Here is a 22,964-nt window from a genome sequence, read left to right as displayed (position 1 = left end):
TTTATGATCGTTTTTGTCGAGCGCGAAAGATGAAAAAGTGAACGTTTTGACGCGTTATTTAATTAAAACGCATTACAGAAGCATCACAATCGAGTGACGAATGATGATGCCAATTCTGTTTTCTTTTTTTTACGAGACAATTTTCGTCGGCCCATTGAAAATTAATTTTTTTCACATTTCCGCATAAATTTTTCCATGGATGTATTTTTTTAAATTTAAATTTAATTTGAGGTTATGTACAGGTTTTTTTTTTCATTTCTATTGCCAGATACTTTTCATATGACCCTAATGACATTTGTATATGTCAAAACTTGACATATAACAACATGTGCATGTATGATGATGTATCACCAACACAGATCTATACATACACATATGATCGCTAGCTTATGCTTCATTTCATTTATTACTAGTTCAACACACAAACTTAAGTTCGATGACTGTGTGTAGTGTATCCAAATGCTCTCTTCACTTACTGTGACTTTCTTTGTTGGAAGCGTAGAAAAAAAAGAGAGCGCGAGTGCCACCATAACAACGACAAAGAAACACACTCTTTTGTTTTGCAATAGCTAAATTTTATAGAAATTTACTCATCACAGTACTTTTTTGTTTGTTTAATCCTGTGAATAATATTGTTTGTAAACATTAATAAATTGACGCTGCAAATAAACAATTGCATCGTTCAATGTATGAGTGAATGAGTGTGAGTGTTTTTGAATTGGAATCAAAATGATCCTCTGAACTACATAAATCAGGTGAGTGCCAAAGAAATGTTTGGATTTTTTTTTAATTTTTTTATTCTGACGTAAATGGTGTTGACAAACAAATGCTGATTTGTTTTTTTTTTTCAAAACCCTCGTTAAAAATATTTATGTTAGAAGTGCAGTAAATCGATTTTAATAGAAACTAAGCGAAATCTGACATTTTCATTCATACTCATACTATACGACTCATTTTGGTGAAAGTAATCGTTCATTTTTACTATTGATGAATAAAGTCTTAAGATAAAACTATGACATGCGATTCGGTGACTAATTTCTTTATTTGAAATTTTTTGAGGAAAAACCTCAATAACAAAATTCAAGTCACAAAAAAAAAATTCAAATTCATGATAAATAGAACATCATGAATCGTCTTTATCTAGAATTCAAATAAAAAAACCATACTTTTGATTTAATTTAATAACAGTGAGAGAAAAAGAAACTACTGATTGGCAATGGAAAATTCATTGTGACTGGCTCGATGCAATCATATTTGAATATTCCCAACGGGGCTTGTATTTTATTTACACACTGATAGCAGTGTAGCATCTGTTTTCCAAATATTTGCAATGCCGTTTATTTGTTCGGAACTTTTTGCGATGCGCCAAATGTTGTTTGAGCCAAGAAAGAGAGAGAAAAAAAAGATCAGAAATTTATATATGCACAAAGGGGTTTTTCGCATGTGAGAACGATTAAAAATAGATCCAGCTGTGATGTTACTCATTGGAGGCTGAAAATGAATCTATATGTCCAAAGTTCTTTCATCTCACTCTCTTGTGAGGTATTTATTTTCTACGAAAACAATATTCGTCTTATATATTAGCCACGTGATGCCTGTGTACACAAAAACCAATGGCTTTGTTTTGAATTTTATCGTTTTCAGTAATTCATTCTAAATTCTATCGGAAATATTTGTGAGAATTAATGGTGTCAGCTCTCTTAGTGCGCTCAATTTCCAATGTGACAAAATTATATTTCTTGGACGCGTTTTGCATTTGCTCCTGAAAACATTTATTTTGTTCATTCATTTTTCATCCTCATTAAAATTGTGCGTGTTTCTGTGTCACCCAGTTCGTGCAAATGTTTTCACTTTTTTTGTGCGATCGAACAAAACGAGTAGAGGACAACTACCGCTGTTTCTGCGAACAATAACGCGATATGTGCGTCGTGTCATTGAATTGTCGGAAAAGTTTTGAGACGCAAAAAGAAAATAATTCAATTGAAAAGACGAAAAATCATTTTCCACTTTTGTGCGCAGCAAACTCAATGCTCGTTGATCATTTGTTCGACGGAAAACTGTCGAACTTGCTCTTCTTGGTGGATTTCGGTATAATTGGATTTTAGTGAATGGCCAACACACGCAAATTTATCTTGTGTTTTTTTTTTACTTCTATTCACAATTTTCGATGGGAACAAAATGGTTCGAATGGAAATGTCCATTTAGATTATGGTCTATCGTCAATTCATTTGGGATCATCAAATAAGTTGAATGTACCCGGTGGACATTTTGCCTATTTTTATCGTTCGCAACAATGACCCTTGACGTCTTTTGGTTCAACGATTTTAGTTTTGTATCTTAAAGTCGTTGCCCAGGCATTGTACTGAGAAGAACTGTTACAATATTCCCTTCACATTCGACGCAAATCCTAAGTCATTAAACTAAAACTCTTGTGTGTTTGCTTGCTCGCGGCAAAAAGTTCGTCTAAAAATACAACGATAAAGACATTTGCAAAACGGTGCACGTACATAGAACAATGTTGAAGAAAACGAGAGAAAAAAAAGCGTCGCGTCAAGTACTTCAATTGACACAATAGAACACGGTTCATGTTTGTAATTGGATATATTTACAAGAATATGCCGATGCTATAAAAATGCCAAACAGACATTTAAAGAAATATGAACAGTGCGACAATCTGAGTTTCAAGTATCAATTGAACAGACAATTAATTCATACAGATATTTTTACAATGAAATTTCACTTTGAAGTGTCATATTCCTATCTCGGTTTGAAGTCAAATAGGCATGAAATTTGAATGCGGGATAAATGTGCGGAGGAGAAATATAAAGCTCATTCTCCTAATAACGAATGTTTCGCCGACCGACAGTCTGACACATTACGTGCAGATGGAATAAAAACCATACTGTAAACGTGAAACAGCATTCTCTGTCTACGATCCAACGATATTGACACATGAATATACAGAAAAAAGGGAAACGCGTGCGCAATAAGTATCCTATTGATTTTTCTCTCCACTTTTTGCATGGAGAGCAACCCCTACCCCATGCCAAGCGAGAGAGAGAAACAATCAACGACAAGAGAGAGAATCAGCAAAAATACCGTATCGAATCATAACATCTAGTAAATTCGACTGTCAGTCGAAGTTCGCATCCAGACATTTTAACATTTGTATTGCAAAAACTAACAGTCAACACTTAACAATCTCACTTTCATTGTGATAAAAGGAAAATAAACAATCGAAATCGTATCATTTTTACTTTAATCTATAAATCGGTTGTTTGATTTACCAATGTTGATAGCAAAAATCACTTTGTAAAAAGCTACATTGCTGGCATTTTAAGTCGTGATGTACGTTGATGTGTTTGTTTTTTAAGTGAATTGAAGTTTCATTTCTTTTTGTTTTGTTTCGTTTGCAGACTTTACATCGCAAGAAGGCAAATATTTGAGCGTTCTTGTGTATGTGCTTGTGCATATTCCATTTATGCATAGCGTAGATAATTCAAATGACACTGCTTCCATTGCAATCATCGCCATTGTCTCATCTCTCATCGTTTGAGCGTGTGGTTTTGTTGATTTTCGCTGAATTCATCGTTAACCATAGATTCTAAATCCAACGATCCACTATGGATTTGACGAGTATATTTTTATTTTGTTTGATCTCATTGGTCATTGGCGCTGTATTGATGATACTTGTGCAATATTATATCTTCATCAAATATTTTAATCAGCCGGACAATGACCCCAATGCATCACAACGAAATCGTTCGCTGAACGAGAGATACCAGCTACCAGACGTAAGTATTTATATATATGATTTATTTGGCATCGAAACAACACTGACAACACTACTACCATTTTGGCACGAACAAATTCTGTTTCATACATTTTTATTATGCCAAGGAATACGTACACAATTTCACATTCAGAGACTTGTGTCTCATTGTCCTAAAACCAATGGATACAGTTTTCAGATTAAAAAATGGCACGGAGACCAAAATAAATCGATAAAATATATATGTTGTGATTGCGCGTATATTGTTCAATTTAGTTGGTGTTCCTATATGATGGCAAAACTTTTGCAATAATTGATTTATGGCAAAAGTTTTCTAATTGCATTTAGCCACGAAAGCAGGTGAAACCTATTCGAGCGAGTGACAAAAAGTAAACATAAATCCACGTATCACACACGACCGTACACAACTTACTAATTGCAAGTCAACGTTGCCCTGTTATTTTGTGTACAAGCCACGATCCGTGTGTAGAAAATAATGAAAAAAAGAAAACGATGAATGGGTCACTTTATAGGCCATTTGATTCTGAAAAGGTAACACGTTTACTACTTTATTGAATATTTTATGCGTGCACATCATTCTCCGACGTGTTAGCAGTAAAATGGTTTGTTGTCAATGTTGTTCATCAATCGATAAAAATTAATGATTTTCTCATACCACCATCATTTTGGTTGACACAGGCAATTTTGGGCAGCATACATTCACCCGAATTGGAAAATCGTAACCCCACCATTGCATTCAATTTGATATTTCAATTTCTCTTTTTCGAACTACGAAATGCCAATCGTGTTCGTAAATGGTTCCATCGTAAATTATCACTTGAACTTGACGAACTAATCACAAAGACCACAACTGGAAAACTATTTGAAAAACTTTCGGTAAGATGTGATTGACATTTTTATGGTTTTGTCTCATACATAAATCAAATTGACACGTTCACACTTGACTTATTTGTTTGACTTTTTTTTTGGCATATTGTAGATTCGTGATTTGGATTTGGGCGCACAGTTTCCGGAAATAAGAAATATTAAAATTCTGAATGCCGAATTGCACGACACCGAAGGGCATTTGGAGAACGTTGAACTTTTACTTGACTTGGACTATCACGGAAACTTTCATTTGTCAATTGATGCGGATATGGTGCTTGGCAAGAAAGGATTTTTGTCCATTAAAGGTGACTATTCCGCATGGTTTGGCGTTTAACATAAATGAATTGTTTAATGGTTTAACATGAATGAACGACGAATAATTTGGATTTTATGTGCTTGCAGTGAACCACGTTTCCGGTTTGGCTCGATTAAATTTCACAAGGAAGCCGTATACTCATTGGTCACTTGTGTTCATGGGCGACCCTGCCATTGAGCTTGACATCGAAACACAATTCCAAGGGTCACGTCTGGTGTCTCAATCGAACGTGACAAATTTAATTTCGAATCAAATTCGAAAGGCCATTCGCAGGAGTAAGTGTTTTTCTTAATTCCTTTCGTGTTTTATAAAAGAAATTGATTATTTTCGTTTATTTCAGAGCATACGTTACCCAATTACAAATTGCGATACAAGCCATTCTTCCACAATACGGCGGATGACGATATTGATTTGTCTGAGGTGCAATTCGATGGTACCTTAGATGTGAATGTGGCTGAATTAACGCGATTGTCGTTGCCATGTCACGTGAATCAAGTATTTTGTACGTTAACAATGGCACCAATGGCCTGGGTCACTGCTACGCAATATGATGATCGAAATATTTTGTGCACATTTGATATTGAAATTCACAAAGCCAAAAATCAACAGATCGGAATCATTTTCAAACAAATTGAACAAACGGTTCTAATCGATGCAATCATTCCAAATACGCCAGCAATGAAGGCTGAACTTTGTAAAGGTGATATGCTTGTTTCAATTGAAGGCAAAAAGATCAGTAACATCAATCAAATTGCAAAAATTGTAAAAAGTCTTAATCGTCCGGTATTTTTTCTAAGAATTGAACGAATCGTTGCCGGTCACATAAAAAGTGATATGAATTCATTTGCGGTTGGCGGTGATACCGATGAAGAATCGTATGAAGTAATCAATGATGTTAATATAAATATTAGTTTTTCAAAAACGGCCGACACAGTTCAAATATCGAAAAATGTGCGACAAAGTTCGATTGATAAACTATCAACGGAGTCTGGCTCAAGATCGAATACGCCCACCAATTCACCGATTAAAAGCAAAGATGATATTACTAGTAAACTACGCTATAGAGGTACAAATCGTAATAATCCAAGCGACACAAAACAATCGGATGATCTGGTAAAATGTACAACGCCGGTAAAAGTGAATACAAAAATGAAAAGCGACCCAGACACCGATACCGATACGGAACGAAATGAAAACGAATACGAAATGCATTCAACGATTGAGTGTGCCGTAAACACTTTTATCAGTATTAACGATTTGTGTCAGTTCAAATTAAACCAAAAATCACAATTTTTAAATTTGAATGTATTGGGGCGGTGTAACGATGAAACTATTTTGTTGGGCTATAACAATATTCCTATTCAAAATGTTCTTTATGAATGTAGCGATTCAACTCTAGCACATTTCATCAAACAATTCAAATTAAATCCACCGGATACACCGGATTTGTCGACACATCTATTGTCTTCACAAGCTGGCTTCGATCCAAATCTGTGCTTCGGTGATGTTTTAATGTCATTCTCATGGACAGGCGGATCAACTGCCGCAGGCTCTGATTCAATTAAAAAGACGAAACATATGAAGTAAGTTTGGTATTTGTTTGGTTATGGATTTATCAATTAACCATTTGATTTTCCAGATTATCCTCAAGTGCCGAAAAACTAACGGAGGAAAAAGGTGATGTGAACGTTTCGCGTCAGCATAATTTCCAACGGAAGCATTTTCAATCGTCAACACAATGTGATTTTTGCGGCCGAAAAATTTGGCTGAAAGATGGAGTTCAATGCCGTGATTGTTCAATGAATTGTCATAAAAAGTGCATAACAAAATGTCAAGCATCCACAATATGTGGACCCGTCGATGCGGCGGCAGCATTACAGCAAAGTACTCTGAATACATCTGCGGTGGAGTTTAAAGTAACTGATGCGGATGGCGAAGGTGAAATTGATGATTTTGAAGAGATTGACGAACCAAAACCGAAATTAGATCATCAACATCGACAAAGTTTTAGTGAAATGATCTCGCAAGGAATTAAACGTGTAAATTCGGCAAATAATTTAGCAATACCGGCTATTGTATCTTCCTTAAATCAGGGTACACGCAGTTTACCACCAAGTCCGCAACATACACCACGGTAGGTTATACTCTTTGATTTATTTGTTTGATTTTTGTGTTGCACACTAATAACGATGCTAAACGATTTTGTTTGTTTGTTTGTTTTCTTTTTTATTTTCCTTTATCCAACAAAACTGTCAATAATTTGCTACTAATTGGCTGCTTTTTAATAAACGAAAAAAAATGGGTATCATAAAATCGTTTTTACACCAACCTAAATCCAAAATGATGACAGAAAACAATCTCTTGTCAATCAAAGCTCAAATCCTTTTGTGGTCGTCATACAGAAATTGGACCAACTACCAAACAAAATAAATGATATAACGCGTGAACAAATTGTCTCATTGACCGAACCGCTTATCGGTTGGGACGGTCCCGATGAAATGATGGCATTAGCAAAAATAACATCGAAAACATTGTTTGTAGATTTGGATGCAAAAGAACGCGTTGAAGTGATAAATAATTTGGTAAGTTTATTGCTCATAAATTGTATTCTTTATACTTGGCACTATTCTCAGTGTGTTTTTTTGCAGTTATCAAAATTGAAATTGGCTTTGGACAGTGAAACAACGGCGCATGCGAATTTAGTTGCCAGTGATGCATTTGCTTTGTTGGGCGATAATAAAACGCAAGAAAAATGTAATGCAGCATCGAATAATGGTAGCACACTAACCACCGATTACAAGACTAGACGAAGCAGCAGTGCTGAATCGACACCGAGAAAAACGAAAGATAATGAACATGAATTGGCTGGAAAAGCATTCTTAGTTGGCCAATCGGAAGAGCGTGTACAAGCGTTGAGCGTAATTATGTTACATTTATGCACCGGTTTGCAGTATGCACAAGGCGTGGCCAATCATTAAAGTATTCCAACGATTTTCCCTAGCATGTATGTATACATTGAACAAAAAAAAACAGAAGAATATGTTGTGATGTTTTACATTTAACGCCAATTATGTATGCTGTATAAATCGATAGGATGTTGAGTGTCGAAGGTTCGGTCAATTTTTTTAGAGAGAACTGAGAGAATTGGTAGATTTTATAGGTGCTTGCATGCATATAGAAACGGCTCTAAACATATACTTATTTTACAATTGGTTTTGGGATTTTTTTTTACAAAATATACATCACATCAACCAGTATAATTTAAATAGAATGGGAAGAAGTGACTACAAATTGCTTGGCAAACACGATTATTGAAAGGTCTAAAAACGTTCGCAGCTTAATTATTTTATTTAATGTGATTTTAAAGATTGTGGGTTTTTTTTGAAAATGACAGATATTTTTTTCTTTGTTTTGATGACATCTTTTTTTTAGTTAAGAAATGTAAACGAAATACAAATTTTACTTTTTTATTGTGAAATAATATATTGTTCAGCACATTTTATTTGATTGTATTTATAAAAAAACTCAATAAAAACCTCCCATTTATGCGCGTATATCACACGATGAATGAGCATTTTATTTTAAAATAAAGCAAAGTTTTAAGAAAGCAAACGATACTTTTATCGTTAATAATGATGCTTTGAACATCGCGGTATATATTGCAAATTGATAAATGTCACAGATAGATGTCGCCACATAGTACATAACGATAACAAAAACCTGTTTTTATTTCTTTTAAAAACGAAAAAAGTTATCTTTGTTTGACTTCAACAATGACATAAACAAAGAGAATTCTGATTATAAACAAACTATTACCCAACATTAAGAAACTTTCGACTTTTTATTTTAAAAAAATTGTGCATATGTTATGAAAGACCATCATCAAAGAAACTCCAGGTTTTACCATTGTTGTTGGTATTGCATGATATTTGACATTGACGTCACAGTGTACACATGTTGTAGTGATTTAAATCATGCTTGGCACTAGCACCATCGCACACACATACACCTTTGAACGTATATACGTCGTTGCTTTCTAAATTTATATTCTAATATAGACCAGAGTGGTATTGATGTTCATGTTTGTCAAATAGTAAAAGCAATTGGAAAGGAGAGCTCATAAGAGACGTCACGTCGTCTTTTTTTCTCTTCAAACAATTGAGGAAAAATTACCGTCGAAGAGTGAATTTAATTGAAAAAAAGAATCTGTTTTATTTGGTTTATCGTTTCAAACAACAACCATTCGTACAATTACATCGCGCGAGAACAGTTTTGTGCAGCCTCAAATAAATTAAACACATTCTGGCAGAAGAAAAGCACAATTTCTCATTGAAACATTGTCCATCGATTCGTCAAATAGTTAGACGCAAAAGTGAAACTGTTATCAAATTAGCTGCCCCAGTTTGTGCTCTAAGTGGTTAAAATTTTACATATACGCGGCGCAATTTAATCAATTTTTTTCTCTCGTGCAATAGTAAAATTATTAGTTTTTTTTTCATCGGTTTTTTTTTCTGTGAACATTTTTGTAGTTCCACAAAAGACAAAAAAAAACCAAACAAACAAACAATTTGTACCGATTTTATTTTGATTTCATTGTGTATATGCTTTGGTTATTTTGTGTTTCATCAACATGGGGTTAAATGCTTTCAATTTATTTCTGATTGGTCTGGCTGTGCTGTTGTCGTGTCATTTGGTGGTGTCATTTACAACACCCGAAAAACAAGATTTTCTCAACGGTGAACCGTTCTACCATACGGAAGAACAATTGCTAGACTTTTGCGCGCATTTGGCGAAAAAGTATCCAACTTTGGCAAAAGTACATTCGTTAGGTGCATCGGTTGAAGGACGGGATTTAACTGTTCTTGAAATCAGCAGCAATGCTGGACATCGCGATTTATTGAAGCCTCAATTTAAATATGTGGCCAACATGCATGGGTAACGACTTGCAAATTATGTTTCTTTTTCTTCAGAAAAAATGACGAAAACAAAACGTTTATTTTGTACCGTTTTCGAGGGGAAAGCCACTTGCTTACATACATCTTAACTAATGAAAGAATTGAAAAAATCGGATGATTCATGTTTATTTCATAAAGTTAGTTTTTTTTTTTTATCAAAATCAGATTTAATGAAATAAGTGGTTTTTCCATTGAACGATAGTGAATGTTTTGAACTTGAGTCAAAATAATTTTTCGATGAAATTGTTCAAAGTTAATTATGTTATCAATGTTGAATGCTAATATTCTAATACAAATGAATTTTTGTGTATTTGTAGTGACGAAACGATTGGTCGTCAAATGCTCATCTATTTGGCACAATATTTGCTTGATAATTATAATAATTTGCCGGAAATTACGCATTTAGTGGACAGCACCGATATATTTTTGATGCCATCCATGAATCCAGATGGTTTTAATCGTTCAAAGGTTCGTATTATTTCAAATCTATTTTGTATGTACCCACGTAAATTCAGTGAAGTTTGGGCGATGTGAACTACTCAATTCGTGGAATTTACTTGCTAACCAAACGGGTTTAAATATGTATGTATGTGCACCGTTACCAATATAGACGAAATCGTTGTGTTGAGATAGACAAAATTATTGAATATAAATTACACGAACACATTTATAGCACTTACCAGCTAAATTGTTCTTTTAGTGGTGAAATATTCACAATATGTTATCATTGAGATACGATACTGTGTGATAATTTTTTTCTCATTAATTTCCCCTTCTTTCGATAATAACGCAGCACGGTTCGATATGCATTCGTTCATGAAAAGTCCTTGAACACACATTTTTTTATCGCCCGCAGTTAATCAAAGTGAACATTCGTTTTAACAATATATCAAAACAAGTTAATTAAATGCAAACAATCTCATCGCTTATACAAATAAAACATTTTCCCATGATTTAATGTCATTTCACACTTCAATAATTTTGTACGCATCATTTGTACAATTCGCTGGCCGAAATCTATTCATTCAGATCAAATATGATTAAAACATTGCTTTGTTGGCTTCTCTTTTATGTGTTCAACTTGAAATGTCCGAGAAAAGAAATGTTCAACATATTGTAACAATAACAATACCGCTACATTTGTTTTATTTTTCTTGTTTGTGTTTGCATATGTTATATTATCAAACTGAAACGCAATTTTGCCAACACACACTAGTTCACATATATGAAACAATTTTACGTGAGCTAATGAGTGCGTGTGGGTAATTTTGTAACACGCATCAAAGTAAAAAAGAACTATTTTACACGTTGTCTACTTTCCAATTTGATGTTAACCTATGCCTATGTGCAATTTGTTGTCGATTTGAACTAGTTCAAATTGAGATTCAGTTTTTTTACGTATGGAGCGGAGTGTTGACAGTCAATTGATGCAAAAAAAAAATCAACTATTGATTAAATGGAATAAAATATGAAAATTATCTCTCTTGTTCTTTTTTTATTATGATGCAGAGCATCAGAAGATGTCATTTTCACTGAAACTTTTTTTGTTGTCTTGATACACTTTATTCAATTGATATTCACAACAGAAGTGAACGAACATGAAATGGCAATAGAAAATGCCTTCAATATTTATTTTTTTATTTAAACAGCTGACAGTTGGTATTCATATGTAACTCTGATGCCATTTAAAACTTTGAACAACCTATTGCCAATGACGTGCAAAGGAAATAATGTTGACATTTTTACAAAATATTGAATTTATTAGCTTGCAGAATGTTATTGAAGCATCAGTTCCATTATTCAATGCCATCAAGCTGGCCAATATGAGTCAAATGTAAACAAAAGCCTTATCTATGTGTCATCGAATGTGTCATTTGCTTCAATTGAACAACTTCACACTTTCTGACTACTTACAATGAATTCCAATTCAATGCACACAAATATTCTGCAAACAGATAAAACCACACTTACAAAACGCAAAACTTTTCGGTTGTGTGGTGCCAGCTTCATTTCAATAGTATGCAATTAAATCAAATTGAACTACAACATGGTTCAACTCAACTTTTATTCTCCATTTTTTTTTGGAAGGAAAAAAAGATTTTACACCCAAATATCCACTAAATGAATGCAGCTTTCAATTTAAATGTAAAGTTGATTGGAACGGTCGTCATATTGAATAATAAATGATAATAAACGGTCTTAGCTCAAAACTATGTTTTTCATTTATTATTTAAATGTAGACTATTTACGGCAGAACGTCATATTATATATGTGGAACTGGGTGCGTCAACCCAAAAAAATGACCAACTCAATCTTTGTACGTTTTAAATATCATAAGTGATGCTCAGTGATTTAGCAAATTCGTATTCAGTTTACGTACAAGGTTTGCTTGACGAATAAAATAATAAATAGACATTTTGATAACGCGACTGCGACAAGGCGATAAAAACACTTTACAACTTACTTATGGAATGATTTTTGTAGTTTGAAGTGAAGACTAATTTTATGAATCGTAAATATTTTTTTAAATGATAAAAAAATCAAAAAGGAGAATGTTGGTTAATCAAGTGATAAAGTGAAGAAATTTGCTTTGTTTCAACTCAGATTATTTGTATTCTGTATAATGTAAAAAATACTGATAAATAATCACGACTTTTCATTTTCGTTGAATTTGAGTCCGAATGATTAATTTGGTTTATTTTTGCAAAGAATTCTCATCTGGGAAAAATACTGTAATTAATTGCAAATTCTTAGTATAAATTTAAATTAATACTCAATGAATTGCATACTTATAAGCCCACACAGCACAGTATAGCAACAAATCTTCGAAACAGCGGACTTATCCGTTTCGAATTTTTCTCTTGAAGAGAACAAACAGATAACTTAAAAAAGATGTATTTTAGATGGATGTCTCAATGGTTTCTCTGCTTTTAAATTTCTAGGAAGGATTATGTGAATCGCGTGACCGTTACATTGGTCGTGGTAATGCTGCGAATGTGGATTTAAATCGTGATTTTCCAGATCGTTTTGAGTCTACATTCTATCAACGTCTCAAGCACTCTCAACCAGAAACCGTTGCTATGATGAAGTTTATCAATTCAAATCCTTTTGTGTTGTCGGCCAATCTGCATGGAGGAGCTGTTGTAGCCAGTTATCCATACGACAATACAATGTAATTTATTATTATTATTTTAACTACCATCATTTTTATTTACTCCATATTATCCATAGTTGAATTGAAAATTATCTTTATTATTGTCTCGTTGCCAACAGAAATCATAATGAATGTTGTAATGACAGTCCAACACCCGATGACGCAATGTTCCGTCATTTAGCATTGGTTTATTCAAAAAATCATCCAACCATGCGAACTGGACACAATTGTGATGAAGTATTCCCGGATGGTATTACAAATGGTGCTCACTGGTATGAGCTCAGGTAAATACGATGATATAAAATTTTGAAAGTAGATGCCAATCATAGTAATAAACATAAATATATATTTTTATATGATTTTTTTAGCGGCGGAATGCAAGATTTTAACTATGTTCGTTCGAATTGTTTTGATCTCACGTTGGAGTTGTCATGCTGCAAATTCCCAAATGCATCTGAATTGCCGAGCGAATGGGCAAAGAATAAACGAAGTCTTATCGAATACATCAAACAGACACATCAAGGCATCAAAGGCATCATTACTGATAATAACGGATATCCATTGGCTGATATGGAAGTGTTTGTTGAGAAATTGCAATCGAAGCCAGTGCGCACAACAAATCGTGGCGAATATTGGCGTTTACTTTTGCCAGGAACATATAATGTGCAAGTTATTGGCTTTGGGTAAGTTTGAGAAACAAAAAAGTCAATGGACAGTTACTAATATTGATTTCGCCTAATTTTTTGCTTTTCAGTTACGAACCAAGCGCAATAAAACAAGTGGTCGTCGATGGTAATCAACCAACTATTCTCAATTTTAGCATGACACCCGCACCAGCTATCGAAGGTATTTATTAACGAAAACACAACTATTTTTTTGGCAAGAGTACTCACTAATATTTGTTGCTGATGTACTGAAATGACATTATATCTTATTTTTGAGTTTTGAAATTGGCACCAAATTAAAAAATAATAATAATAATCATTCAAAAAAACAAAACTATCATCAAATCAAATTTACTAACATTTTGAACCACAAAAACAATCCAAATTTCATGAAGCACAAGAACAAAATAGTAAAAATCGAATGGTTTTTTTTTATTTTCATTTAAAATGTTTATTTTTCAATTTTTGTATATATTTTTTTTTCAATTTGTTTGCTTTTGGTTTTTGTTTATAATTTCATTTTGTGTTTTGGTCACATTGTCTAACAAGTGGTTTTAACTAACATTTTCAATGGGTGTTGAATGAAGACTGGAAGCAGATTAAAAGACTGTCATCGAAACAAGAACATGACCCACGAACAAAAATAATGGATTCAACATGTTTGATATCATGAGAAAATGTTCTAGTTTGTAACTAATTTTCTAATGAAATTTTTGAGATTGCTTGAAATTATACGCTACCATTTTTTCCATCTATTTATGTACCTCCATGACAATTTCACTTAATATGCTTGAGATAATGTAAAAGAATATTCGCTCCGAAAAGTTACATTAACTCTCGAAACATCCATCATTTCACATGGTCAGTAATTACTTCGTTCATCCAAGTTACCGATTCAGTTAATGAAAAAAATTCTCAACTGTTTAAAGAGTGACGACGTTGTAACTGTTGAGTGATTACTCACCAGTTGTTTTTCTCACATTGAACACATGTGTATTGTAAACACATCGATTCCAAGTGGAATCATATATTTTTGTACTTTGTGCAAAGACCATTCATTTATGTGCTAAATTAACGGCTCAATAAAATCGTTTTGAAATATTTCAATGACATCAAATTCACTACTTAAAAAACAAAACTTCCAAGAAGAAAATTTCTAACAAAATTTCTTTCTTTCCAATCACATTGTCAACTCTTTGCAGCGACACATCAAGGTAGTTCAGCGACACGTAGTTCACCAATTAACTTTCTCATTGTGATGATAAATATTCCACTCTGTTTATTTGTTGCATTTAAATCTTTTGATTGTATATTTTAGTATAGACTGCTTTATTTTTATAGTCATTTATTTTGGGAAATTTCTTTGTTTTTACTTTTGCTATTTTTGTTTTTAATTTCAATTTTATTTACAAGAAAAATGCTTTATTAATTTGGAAAATGCTTGAGGCTTAGTAGGTAGACAGTTCAAAATTTCATTCACAAAACATTGATCAAACCTTAGAAGTAAAGTAATATATAATTATAGATTCTGGGGATTAAATGATTGCACGTTAACATTTTTTTGGTGGAATTTTTACATAAATACTAAGCCTCTATTTTGCCTAATTACTTTAACCGATGAAACATTTTTATTAGAACAAAATGCTTATTTTGACAAGACATTCCAAAATGTTACTTTAAGAAAAATGTTACCATTGCTTACAATTGCACAATTTTATTTTTTATTACAAACCTACTCTGACTTAAACATTAAAAATAGACACATCTGTTTTGTATTAAATTTGACTATTTAAGGAAAATATAATTGTAAATATAAAACGAATGATAAAATGGCAATTGGCAAATATGAAAATTAACAAATTTAAAACGATCAAAAAACATGCTTACCTGATTTTTGACAGAACAAAGAAAAATGGATCAAATAAAAAATTAACATTTCATGATAACTGACAAGCATTTCTATCTCAAAAACACTGAATTCAAAAATGAAATATAAATTTAAAAAAAAATGTCAATAATAATTCTCGCTATAATGCTGAAAACTAAATGAATAAAAATTTATAAATATATAACTGATCTAGCTATTTTATACAGTCATCAAAATCTGAAGATTTAATATGAATTTGTGTATGATTTTAAGAAAATCAAGGTGATTTTAAATTTGATTTAAGCAATTATAATTGCTAATTAGAATGATTTTTTGAATTATTTTTAATTCCCATTTTTATTGTCACTTTATATTGTAAATTGCAAAATATTCACATGCCAAATTCAAATTATAAATCAGTTTACACAAAAAAAAAAAAAAAAAACAATAAAAAACTAATCATAGCAATTATATCAATTATTGAGCAATTCAGTTGAAAAATTTGAAATTAACCCTAATTTTTTCGACTAAAAATGTACACGATTAAACAGAATGGGAATTTTATCGAAATATCGAATTTCTAGTTGAAGAAGAAACATTTTATCATATAATGACAGATCTTAGATCAAATCAATCACATTTAATGTGAAACGCATCATTCGCATTTGGCATACGGGCGAATTTCTCTTCGTCAAATATAGAAAATCGATGTTTCGACATTTCCTCAAACAAAATTTGACCATTTGTTTTTGTCTTTAAAAATTGGCTCTTATATGAAATTGAATCCATAAAATGGTACAATATTACTGAAAACAAACAACCAATCACATTAAATTTTATCAGAACAATAAATAGACATCCGAAAAACCACTCACATTTGTTTTATTGTAACTGTTTGTTTCTATCCATTTCGGCTGACAAAGAAGAACTTATGTCTCAATCAATCGTAAGATTTCTCTATGTACATATATCTATGATTAACATGCTGCGCTTAAATCTAACATAACTTTCTAACTGTTTTCGCACAAATCTACTAAATAAATAAGCTGTCATATGAACTTGTTAATTCATTAATGTTAATTCGATGTTGTAATTTTGCATGCTCTAATTCACATGTGTGTGAATTGGTCAATATTTTGTTGTTGTTGGTTGGTTTTCAATTCGTCATTTTTATATAAAGCAATGGATAATCTTAATGTTTTTTTTTCTCGGATTTTCTATTTGATCCATTTTTTGAATGATTGTTTGAATCAATAATCAAATGTAATTATTTGTGTAAATAATTTTATGCGAGATATAAAAAATCAATTTTGCCATTTTTTTGACAGATTGCATTTTAATTCTTGTTTATTTTTTCAATGTTCTTTATGTGTATTTAATTGTTTTTTTGTTTTCATTTCCAAATTCGCTCAAGGACCACATTTGCATCCAAAAACAATACGATCAAATCCAGCGGATCCAAATGGTTTTATTTTACCGACCGAATTCAAGCATCACAATTATGAACAAATGAAAAGGTAAGCACCAGCATTAACTCCATATTTTACTTAATTTTATTTTAATTTTGTGTGTGTGTTTTTTTAGTGTCTTGCATGACTTGGCCAATAAATATCCGAATATAACGCGGCTCTATTCCATCGGTAAAAGTGTTCAGCGTCGTGAATTGTATGTTCTTGAAATAGGAAAATATCCGGGCGAACATCGATTCGGTATTCCAGAATTCAAATATGTTGCAAATATGCATGGTAATGAGGTCGTGGGTCGCGAACTATTGCTATTGTTGGCCAAATATTTGTGTGAAAATTACAAATTAGATGATCGTATCACAAAGCTGATTGAGTCGACGCGCATTCATTTACTGCCAAGCATGAATCCCGACGGATACGAATTGTCAACTGAAGGCGATTTGATATCGGCAGTTGGACGTAAAAATACAAACGATGTCGATTTAAATCGAAATTTTCCCGATCAATATGGAACAAATGAACTAAATCGAAACCCACAACCGGAAACGGAAGCGGTCATGAATTGGACACGTTCCCTACCATTTGTTCTATCGGCGAATTTACATGGCGGTAGCTTGGTTGCCAACTATCCATATGATGATGGCCCGAGAGATTTTGGAAGAAGTGGTAAATCAAGAACGGTACCGAATTTCTCGCCAGACAATAAGATGTTCCAACATTTGGCCAAAGTTTATGCAAACGCCCATAAAACAATGAACAGCGGAGGTAAAGAGTGTCAAATTATGTATAATGAGAAATTTGATGATGGTATCACCAATGGCGCTGCATGGTATAGCGTGACAGGTGGAATGCAAGACTGGTAAGACTGATTGCTTTCATACTTTTTAATTCCACCGTTGTGGAATTCATTTTAATTTCTTTTTTTTTGTAGGAATTATGTATTTGCTGGCGTATTTGAAATTACACTGGAAGTTGGCTGCAGCAAGTTTCCGATGGAAAGAAATCTACCAAAATACTGGGATGAAAATCGCGAAGCATTGATCAAATATATCGAAGAAGTTCATCGCGGTGTATTTGGATATGTTCGAAGTTCGATCGGAAAACCAATTGAAAATGCCGCAATCACAATTCAAAATAACACTCATGTCACTTATACGTGGAAGACGGGAGAATTTTGGAGATTATTGCTACCGGGACGATACAATATAACATTCGAAGCGGAAGGTTTTGAATCTCACATCGAAGAAATTACTATTACTGAACAGGATAAAATATTGAGATACGATATCAGTCTAATGCATGACGACCCTCAACATTGGTCGTCTGCGTACGATTATCGAATTCTTGACAATGTCATACAGACAAGGTAAATAGAAAGCAATATGCTATCGAATATATGCTTGATATCATTCCACTTATATTTAATAACATTTCCATTTTAGATATCACACCGATGATCAAATCAAGCAAACCTTTGCTGAAATTGAGCGAAAGTTCAGGACAATTGCCAACTTTGAAGCAAATGAAAACGAGATATCGATTGACTTTCCGTCTTTAACCGTAACAGCAGATGTAAGGCTACTAATTTTACTTTGTTAAATTTTGATATTTTCACTCGTAAATTTGTCCATTTTCCAGATGGGTTCGCCGGGTGAAACAAAATTGAACATCTTAATTTTGGGTTCATTTTTCGATACTTCACCACTTGGCCGTGAAATGGTTGTGAATTTGGCACGACACGTTGTTGCCGGTTATTCGCTGCAAGAACCACCATTAATCCGTTTGTTAAAGAATTCGGTGCTGCATTTCATGCCGTTTACTGATGATTTCCAATTCATTCTCGGTCAATTCTCAAGCAATCAAAGTGTATGTGATCCCATTACAAAAGAAGAGTTTGCCGATCGGCTGTTGAGCCCAGAGACTGACAAAAAGAAATCAACCTTTTTAAATATGTTGGATTTAAATCATTTTGATTTAGCATTAACATTCTCTGCTGGTGGTTTTGATATTCAAAGTCCACTTACAGATAATTTCAATTCGGTATTTGCTAAAGCAGCTGCTAAAATTGGCGAATATCGATTAAGAGAGACACATACCGAATGCGCACTGAATCCACTTCGGATTCATCAAACAAGCACATTACAGAAAATAACACAATTTCTTATGAACACCTATAAACTGCCACTGTACTCGCTTCAAGTGAGCTGTTGTAAGATGCCACCACAAAATGCGATTGCATCTATTTGGCGACAAACCATTCACAAAGCGCTCAACTTTTTAAAATTAACGGAGACCGGCGTTAAGGGATCAATTCGAAATGCACAAAGTGTTCCATTAAGAAATTCCATTGTCACAATTACAGGCAACGATCTCACCAAATCAGTTACAAAGAATATGGCACATTTTCGATTCGTTTTACCAGCTGGCCAATACGAATTGAAAATTAACACGTCGGAAACGGTTCAAACGATCCCATTCAATGTGATTAATGGCCAAACCTATGACTTTGGTTTCATTGTTATTGATCAAGTGAAAAACGGACCAAATATTGGCAAAGCCGAACTGAAAGCAATAAGTGGCGGAAAATTGTCGGGACTTGTATTGGACGAACGAAATCATCCAATTAAAGGAGCAGTAGTTACTTTGTTTGATATGAAAAGTCAAATAACCAATACGACTGATACTATGGGCAAATTCCATTTCTCTGTCACCCAATTTGGTACAGTTACACTTCAAGTGAAGGCATATGGCCATGAAAGTGCCACAAGGTTTGTTATCTTAAAGAATTTTTCCATAATTTTGGTGTTTGGTAAAGGTACTATCTTATCTTGTTTTCAAGATTAGATGTGTATCTTTTATCTTAGTTAGATCTTTTTTTTTTAGAAAACAAAAAAAAAACCTTATCGTCAAATTTCATATTCGTGTGTGGTAAATTGAATATTTGATTTTCAAGTTTATGCGTGTATCTAAAATTTTCTGGAATGCGATAAAATGCGGTCATTTCTAACTTCTGTGTTATAAGAACGATGTAAATATGACCGCATTAAGTTTAAATTTGACCGCACAGTATTTTATAACCGTATCTTTATTTGAATTGGCCGCACATTTTTTTGTGTGCTCTAAACCAGAAAATTCATGTTTATTTTTCGATATTTTCAGAAAAATATTGGGTCTAAATGAACCGATCGTATTCCGTTTAGCTGTCGACGAAAATGTATGGGGATTGCCACGCATGGCTTTCATTTTTGGGTTTGGCGGTGTTGGTCTTTTGATAGTTGCATGTACCGCTTTGTTGATCGTATGCTGTTCGCGGCGAAGGAATAAGAACTATAATTACAATTTCCACTTGTTGCCGCAAAATGTAGGAGAAAAGGACAAGTTATTTGCTGACGACGATGATGATGAGACAGAACTATTTCCGGGATCAATGAAAAGTATGTTTCAACAAAATGATGAATGTCATACAAAAACACTGAACGCAAATCATTGATAATGGGTGTTTTTTTTTTTTGTTTCTTTGCAGAAAATGCGAACAATCTTTCAGCATACTACGACGATCCTCGCGAGCCCATTATAGATACAGATGAATTGGATAGCGATGGTTCAGGGGAAATAGTTTTGGTTGGCAATCCAAACACACGTGAATATCATGATTAAAGGAGAAAATGAATTTTTTCGACCACTGACATATTCACTGCGATATAAACACCTCTTGGAATATTTCAAAGGTCAAACGTTCAATTTATTCTTTTTTCTTAAAGAATTAAGCTCGAGCCCATGTCATCTGATACAGGAGAATAGCAAAGTTAGCTCACACCTAGCTTTGGTTTGTTTTTTAATGAGGTTGTACTTATTAGAAGTTGGCATTTATCATACGAAATCATAGGCCCACATTCTAGACAATCAGAAAATATTCATTTGATTTTTGTTTTTAAACTAGAAAATCATCTCCAACACATGCATTGATAACAATTACTAGGATAGCTATAAATAAATAATTTGATATCGAAAAATTCAGAGCTTGTGGTATATCTCTGTTCGAAAAATAGAAACGTTTTGAAACTTTAACATAGAGAAGCGGCACCGTAAAATTGTTTTAAAAAGAAATGTCACTTGCCGCCGGTATAACATTGCCGCAAATATTTTACTAGATCGTGACATTTTAATGAATTTGAATGGCCTTCCAAAAATGTGACTAGCATAGATGATGAACCAAAATTTACCATAAAACCATATTTTTTGTGATTTGACAACAAGAATTTAGTGGCTAATCTAGAAAATATATATTTAGGTACAGAAAATCCGAGATAGAGTAAAAACTGAAAAATTCACAAATTAAGAATGGCATAGCCTTATATGAATAGAGAAAGAAAAAAACAAAATAATGATATAGTGATTGACATTCACATTTCAATAGCTTCCTTCCTCAATCCCAATTCTAAAGAAAACTGATTAACTAGAGTACAAACACAAATACTTCTAAACACAAACACTTACCACAATTTAATAGAAAAACAACACAAATATTTTACGATAGACCTCTACACACACATACGAAGAACAAACATAGATTTTCGTTAAATTTTTTTTCTCATCGAAATCTATATACAACAATTAGAATATCTCAAACACTAGACATACTGTTTTTTGTTTGTTCTTCGTGTTTGCATTTAATAATTTATTGAACACATTTCAGACCGAACGAAATCAGAATGAGAATTGGCGAAAAAAACCAAGAACACCATTTGAAAAAAAAAAAACTCAAATAACATTTACAATCCGAGTGAAGATAATTTAAATTCATGTCAACTTATTCATTGCTTACGGAAAATGCACGAAATCATTCACAAACACAAACTAAAAACACTCAGGCCGATTGAAATTTTAAAAACACAAAAATTGCGTCATAAATAACATATCGGTGCATCTCAGTAAGAATTTTGTCGTACGCTTTCCGTCCGATGTATTAACACAATGAGAATCGATGAACATTCTGATTTAAATGTATCAAATATACAATCCTAGCATGTTTTTATTTTAAATAATTGAACAAATTCTATTTATTTATAATTGTTAATTTGTTCTCCCCCTTTTTCTACCTCCTTGACATGAAATGCTTGTTTTATTTTATATATTGTATTACGTTCTCGAAATTTTGTTAATAGAGAAAGAATAAAAAACAACATAACAGACGCCAATTGTGATATCTTATTAAGAAAATAATTCTCGGAATGATTGTCGAATGAATTTTGAAATGGATTAGAAGATTTTGTGACTGTAGAAAACACAACATACATAACCAAATATCATGCATAAATAAGCACAAGCTGGTGCATGACATGAGTTGATTCACAAACCAATTACTACTATATTCGACATATTTTGAATTAATGATATTTTATGTAGGATAATTTTAAAATTTACTTAACTTCGAATTTCTAAATGCTAAAATGTAAAACAAACAAAAAAAAAGTGTTGAATAAAAATGCGTTTATTTCGTTTTGTACATTTATTTGTTTTATAAATATAATTCAGTGAACAGACTGGAATGGGTTAAATACCAGTCTTTGAGCCAACCGGCACATCTGTTTACCTATTTCGCATGTATTGTGTGTAAATATGTCAAAATGTGATAAAATCTAGTACTACAGACATCATCATCTCGTGTAATACACACAGATTCACACAAGCTGTAAAATGTTGAGTGAACACGCAAATACAACAAAGATAAAAAGAACGAAATGGATGTATCCCACGATGTGAGGTGAAAGAGAGAGAAAAAACGATAAAAAAAGAGAATAATTGACGGTTGTCGTCATGCGATACGAAAGAGATGGAAATATTTGCATGATTTGCGTTTGCGCAGGATTTTGAAATGAAA

The 22,964-nt window shown here is 32.9% G+C and overlaps 2 protein-coding genes across 4 annotated transcripts; both read left to right on the top strand.

Moving 5' to 3' along the window:
- The first annotated feature begins 491 nt into the window (after nucleotides 1-491).
- On the top strand, nucleotides 492-7,980 carry LOC116348712 (PDZ domain-containing protein 8). Of its 3 annotated transcripts, none has more exons than XM_031779782.1 (9): nucleotides 492-755; nucleotides 3,417-3,794; nucleotides 4,472-4,669; nucleotides 4,773-4,965; nucleotides 5,063-5,251; nucleotides 5,317-6,559; nucleotides 6,616-7,110; nucleotides 7,327-7,558; nucleotides 7,625-7,980. In XM_031779782.1, exons 2-9 carry the CDS (start codon nucleotides 3,624-3,626, stop codon nucleotides 7,952-7,954), a joined length of 3,051 nt encoding a protein of 1,016 aa, XP_031635642.1. In that variant the 5' UTR covers nucleotides 492-755; nucleotides 3,417-3,623; the 3' UTR covers nucleotides 7,955-7,980. The 3 variants fall into 3 exon arrangements, with proteins under 3 accessions (XP_031635642.1, XP_031635644.1, XP_031635643.1); XM_031779784.1 differs by lacking the exon at nucleotides 492-755 and adding an exon at nucleotides 2,607-3,244; XM_031779783.1 differs by lacking the exon at nucleotides 492-755 and adding an exon at nucleotides 3,244-3,348.
- A 1,554-nt stretch (nucleotides 7,981-9,534) lies between these two features.
- Nucleotides 9,535-21,882, top strand: LOC116348711 (carboxypeptidase D). The gene is made up of 13 exons (XM_031779781.1): nucleotides 9,535-9,911; nucleotides 10,249-10,399; nucleotides 12,874-13,103; nucleotides 13,205-13,369; nucleotides 13,454-13,768; nucleotides 13,840-13,931; nucleotides 17,032-17,134; nucleotides 17,202-17,942; nucleotides 18,015-18,449; nucleotides 18,526-18,655; nucleotides 18,722-19,851; nucleotides 20,243-20,517; nucleotides 20,607-21,882. The coding sequence occupies exons 1-13, from the start codon at nucleotides 9,607-9,609 to the stop codon at nucleotides 20,738-20,740; spliced, it is 4,206 nt and encodes a 1,401-aa protein (XP_031635641.1). The 5' UTR covers nucleotides 9,535-9,606; the 3' UTR covers nucleotides 20,741-21,882.
- The last annotated feature ends 1,082 nt before the right edge of the window (nucleotides 21,883-22,964 follow it).

The sequence above is a fragment of the Contarinia nasturtii genome, unplaced genomic scaffold, assembly GCF_009176525.2.
Source record: "Contarinia nasturtii isolate CC-2019 unplaced genomic scaffold, AAFC_CNas_1.1 Cnas_scaffold_2678, whole genome shotgun sequence".
In the NCBI taxonomy this organism is placed as follows: Eukaryota; Metazoa; Arthropoda; class Insecta; order Diptera; family Cecidomyiidae; genus Contarinia; species Contarinia nasturtii.
This window is presented reverse-complemented; position numbering and strand designations above follow the sequence as displayed.

What these genes read in the sequence shown, in the direction of transcription:
- LOC116348712 (XM_031779782.1), top strand. Translation starts at nt 3,624, where the DNA reads ATGGATTTGACGAGTATATTTTTATTTTGTTTGATCTCATTGGTCATT. An exon ending in AACTATTTGAAAAACTTTCG is followed by an intron (nt 4,670 to 4,772) that starts GTAAGATGTGAT and finishes GGCATATTGTAG; the next exon opens with ATTCGTGATTTGGATTTGGG. An exon ending in TCGAAAGGCCATTCGCAGGA is followed by an intron (nt 5,252 to 5,316) that starts GTAAGTGTTTTT and finishes CGTTTATTTCAG; the next exon opens with AGCATACGTTACCCAATTAC.
- LOC116348711 (XM_031779781.1), top strand. Translation starts at nt 9,607, where the DNA reads ATGGGGTTAAATGCTTTCAATTTATTTCTGATTGGTCTGGCTGTGCTG. An exon ending in GCTCACTGGTATGAGCTCAG is followed by an intron (nt 13,370 to 13,453) that starts GTAAATACGATG and finishes TGATTTTTTTAG; the next exon opens with CGGCGGAATGCAAGATTTTA. An exon ending in ACAGGTGGAATGCAAGACTG is followed by an intron (nt 17,943 to 18,014) that starts GTAAGACTGATT and finishes TTTTTTTTGTAG; the next exon opens with GAATTATGTATTTGCTGGCG.